This window comes from Coregonus clupeaformis, unplaced genomic scaffold (assembly GCF_020615455.1).
Source record: "Coregonus clupeaformis isolate EN_2021a unplaced genomic scaffold, ASM2061545v1 scaf0617, whole genome shotgun sequence".
In the NCBI taxonomy this organism is placed as follows: Eukaryota; Metazoa; Chordata; class Actinopteri; order Salmoniformes; family Salmonidae; genus Coregonus; species Coregonus clupeaformis.
The window spans coordinates 218,805-223,889 of NW_025534072.1; the positions used below are offsets into that span (position 1 = coordinate 218,805).

Genomic DNA, 5,085 nt, shown 5'->3' on the forward strand with positions numbered 1-5,085 from the left:
ATTGTAGGATTTTTTATGAATTTATTTGCAAATTATGTTGGAAAATAAGTATTTGGTCAATAACAAAAGTTTCTCAATACTTTGTTATATACCCTTTGTTGGCAATGACACAGGTCAAACGTTTTCTGTAAGTCTTCACAAGGTTTTCACACACTGTTGCTGGTATTTTGGCCCATTCCTCCATGCAGATCTCCTCTAGAGCAGTGATGTTTTGGGGCTGTCGCTGGGCAACACAGACTTTCAACTCCCTCCAAAGATTTTCTATGGGGTTGAGATCTGGAGACTGGCTAGGCCACTCCAGGACCTTGAAATGCTTCTTACGAAGCCACTCCTTCGTTGCCCGGGCGGTGTGTTTGGGATCATTGTCATGCTGAAAGACCCAGCAACGTTTCATCTTCAATGCCCTTGCTGATGGAAGGAGGTTTTCACTCAAAATCTCACGATACATGGCCCCATTCATTCTTTCCTTTACACGGATCAGTCGTCCTGGTCCCTTTGCAGAAAAACAGCCCCAAAGCATGATGTTTCCACCCCCATGCTTCACAGTAGGTATGGTGTTCTTTGGGTGCAACTCAGCATTCTTTGTCCTCCAAACACGACGAGTTGAGTTTTTACCAAAAAGTTCTATTTTGGTTTCATCTGACCATATGACATTCTCCCAATACTCTCCTTGATCATCCAAATGCACTCTAGCAAACTTCAGACGGGCCTGGACATGTACTGGCTTAAGCAGGGGGACATGTCTGGCACTGCAGGATTTGAGTCCCCGGCGGCGTAGTGTGTTACTGATGGTAGGCTTTGTTACTTTGGTCCCAGCTCTCTGCAGGTCATTCACTAGGTCCCCCCGTGTGGTTCTGGGATTTTTGCTCACCGTTCTTGTGATCATTTTGACCCCCACGGGGTGAGATCTTGCGTGGAGCCCCAGATCGAGGGAGATTATCAGTGGTCTTGTATGTCTTCCATTTCCTAATAATTGTTCCCACAGTTGATTTCTTCAAACCAAGCTGCTTACCTATTGCAGATTCAGTCTTCCCAGCCTGGTGCAGGTCTACAATTTTGTTTCTGGTGTCCTTTGACAGCTCTTTGATCTTGGCTATAGTGGAGTTTGGAGTGTGACTGTTTGAGGTTGTGGACAGGTGTCTTTTATGCTGATAACAAGTTCAAACAGGTGCCATTAATACAGGTAACGAGTGGAGGACAGAGGAGGCTCTTAAAGAAGAAGTTACAGGTCTGTGAGAGCCAGAAATCTTGCTTGTTTGTAGGTGACCAAATACTTATTTTCCACCATAATTTGCAAATAAATTCATAAAAAATCCTACAATGTGATTTTCTGGATTTTTTTTTCTCATTTTGTCTATCATAGTTGACGTGTACCTATGATGAAAATTACAGGCCTCTCTCATCTTTTTAAGTGGGAGAACATGCACAATTGGTGGCTGACTAAATACTTTTTTTCCCCACTGTACTTGAATGTCTTGATACAATAACTCTGACTTGCTTTACAATGTCTTCTTTAAAGTTTTTTTTCTGCTCAAACTGTGGTAAACCAGACGACATATTTGCTAGAAAGTACTTTTTATTCCTGTTCAGACAGCCAATACAATCTCTTGTTTCAGTGTTCCCTCCTACACTGTATAAAGGCTATGTAAAGTGTCATTATATAAAAGGTGCCCCGTTGTCAGACCCTTATTCTGTACAGTACAGAAAGGATTGACGTTTCAATGATGATCAGACATTGGGCAATCTTTTTGTTTTATGCCAACTCCGGTAAGAAATTACAATGTAGCTCCTTTAAAACAATCTACATATCATTGGCTTTTATAATGCATTTGAATTATGTTGTAGCAAGTATTTTAGATGTTGTTCAGTCTTTATCTTGATCTTTGATCCATATTGTTTGTTTGCTTTGACAGTTTGTGCATTAACCAAGGACATTGTTCAACCAAACCCAGTGATGGCTACTCACCGGGGAGCTAGTGTGAACATCCCTTGCTTTTGGCCAACTGATGTGAATACCAATGTTGCTTGGTTCAAGCAGACTTTTGGACAGAAACCCCTTCTCATGACATCGACACTTTCCAGTGGACAATATTTTTATTTCAACAACTTTACCAAGGATTTCACTGAGACTAAACATCTGAGTGTGAAGAGAGGAGTTGACAGCTTTAACTTGACCATCTCCAAGACAGAGCCAGGGGACTCTGCTACTTACTACTGTGGTGCTATGAAAGTGGGCAAAGTCAAATTTGGAGAAGGAACTGTTTTGATTGTCAAAGGTAACTAATCCCTAATTTTGGATTTTAAATTTTGCACCATCAAATTAGAAATGTACTTGGCGCTAAATGAAAATACCAGGCCAATACAATTTACACACCATGATCTTACTCCGTCTCTCTCTTCAGGTTCAGAGTCCAAAAGCATGTATGTGCTACAGCAGCCTGTGTCTGAGTCAGTCCAGCCAGGTGACTCTGTGACTCTGAACTGTACAATACACACTGAGACCTGTGCAGGAGAACACAGTGTCTATTGGTTCAGACATGGCTCAGGAGAATCCCGTCCAGGAATCATTTACACCAATGGAGACAGGAGTGATCAATGTGAGAACAGCCCTGAGGCTGGGTCTCCTACACAGAGCTGTGTCTACAACCTCCCCAAGAGGAACCTCAGCCTCTCTGATGCTGGGACTTACTACTGTGCTGTGGCCTCATGTGGGGAGATACTGTTTGGGAATGGGACCAATCTGGACATTGACCGTAAGTAATATTTCTGATATTTCTGAAAATATCTAACACTCTTTCACATTGCTGTGAATAGATTGTATGCCTGGTTGAGCAAAATGTCCTGAATTTCCTCTATCACTGTCTGTATTTCTACAGATGGTTGTAAGGAGGACCATGTTCTCTTGGTGTACTGTCTGGGTGTAGTGTTGGCTCTTTGTGTCATCCTCATCATTGTCCTTGGTTGTGTTTTGTATAAGATGACCAAGAAAACCTCTCTGCTGTGTAGAGGTAAGTGTTATCATTGCCCACAATATATGCTTAAGCTGTTGATGCAGGATACATTACGTTTAATCATGAAACTGGGTTAATTCATTGTATGATGATGATTCCACCATGTGTTTGTCTAAAAGGAACGCACGCTCAGTCAAGTGGTCCGGCAGTCCCCGGTTCTCACAATCAGGTATGCAGACCATGATGTACATTCTTTTTTGTATGAGTTTGATGAACTGTAAACAGATCCTTCTATCAATGTATCTGGTCATTTCCTGATGCCTTTGGAATTGTTTTGCTATTCCTTTTAGGATAAAGAAGATGATGACACACTCACGTCGGTCCATTACGCTGCTCTGAATGTCATCAACAAGAAGCCAAAGACCCAGAGACAGAGGAGCGCCATGGAGAGAGACACTGTGTATTCTGGGGTGAGGTGCCAAAACATGGACTGATATTGTCAACTATTGCACTTTAATGACTTGCATTGATTTTGTGTTTTCTACACTATATGTATAACTATGGCTTTTTCATTGTGTGTTACAATTACTTGTATTCTGTCAACCTCCTTTTAACATTGATACTGGAAGTGCATTTTAGATCCAATAAAACATTCAACTGCTTTCATATAGAGGTATTGTTTGGTTTGCATTAATATTTTTCTCTGTCCTTAAATTTCACCCACAGATTCAGTATGCAATAACCATACTGGGCTTATGCTCAATGTAACAAAGGTATGTTTGGCTGGATAATGCACTGTAAATATGCATCTATTGACTGGTGATTTATTTTGTCTCAAACTCTTTTTTAACTGTATCCTGAAAAGATCTCTGTGGTGTTCTGAATGCCCTAAATAGATTTAACTCTCAGCTAAACTCATCTCTAACCCCCAGCAATGACCTTCAGTCCTCACCATGCGCTCTCTACAAACACCTGCATCTAAACCACAAACAACCATGTCACTAAGAGCACAACTCACTCTCTTCATGAGGAAAGCCTGAACTAAAAATAAACAGCTTAGGTGAATATACTTTGAACAGTATATTGTTGAGAGACTGATTTCAAATATGACAATGTACACATTGTGATTTAGCAGTTTTCAGAAACTATTGACAAAATGTGAACGTATAAGTCCACCTTGCAGGACTGCAATCCATTTATCTTTCAATAGTGAGCAGTAGTCTATATGGAAGTCCCTGTGACTGCTTCACCAGTAGAGTCGAAGCAACTTTTAGAAGTTGTGAAAATGTTCAAATTGTTGAATCGTTGAAAACGTACTTTCCTAAGATAGTTTGTGTGTAGCCGAAATAGTTGTCAAACAAGTTCCCAACAAACACAATTTGTGGCTGTTAAGAATCTATAACAAGGTAATATAGTTAATACAGGCTTATTACACATCTATAACATGTTATAAACCCATTTCAGCATCATAGCGTTGCATGCATCAAACAGGCCAGGCATTCTACATCACTAGATCATTACAGCTATCATCAACTAAGTTATTATAAAGTGTAGCTTAGTTACCAGGAGGAGCCACACAATCACTCAAATTAAAACTGGTAGCAGAGTAATCTCTATATGACGAATACAATGACTCATGTATTTACTTGTATTATTTTGTTTTTATTGAGTTCCAGAGAGCAGTTGCATAAGTAAGGCCCACAACCTTTTTAATCACATAATCTCTCCTCTGTAATGTGTTGTCTTCTTTTAGTTAAATTGATAGCATGTCACTCACACCCACCCCCATATAGTGAACAAGTTCACAGGTACTCTGCAGTCTCCTGTAAGCCCAAGACAAGGCCGTATCTACACTTTGATCAGGTGGGCCTGCTGACTTTGTACACAAGGGACACTCCTACCTGCTCTCTGTGTCTCTGTGTCTCTATGTGGTTTTCAGCAGGATGTATATGTGGTGTCACTGTTGTTCTCACTATCTTTACTTGTTGTTCATGTTGCACCTGACAGATTACAGCCACAGCAAAACAGTTATTTATTAAACTGACTCTAATATATATTTAGTTACCTGAAATCAGTTTCAAACCACAAAGAACTGCTGATGAACCCTATTTGAACTCTCTGAGTTAACTGTGTC

General features: G+C 40.4%; 1 protein-coding gene across 1 annotated transcript; it reads left to right on the top strand.

Moving 5' to 3' along the window:
- Window positions 1–1,724: 1,724 nt before the first annotated feature.
- Window positions 1,725–3,445, top strand: LOC123485224. The gene is made up of 6 exons (XM_045216133.1): window positions 1,725–1,767; window positions 1,914–2,276; window positions 2,403–2,753; window positions 2,877–3,008; window positions 3,131–3,180; window positions 3,302–3,445. Exons 1-6 carry the CDS (start codon window positions 1,725–1,727, stop codon window positions 3,443–3,445), a joined length of 1,083 nt encoding a protein of 360 aa, XP_045072068.1.
- The last annotated feature ends 1,640 nt before the right edge of the window (window positions 3,446–5,085 follow it).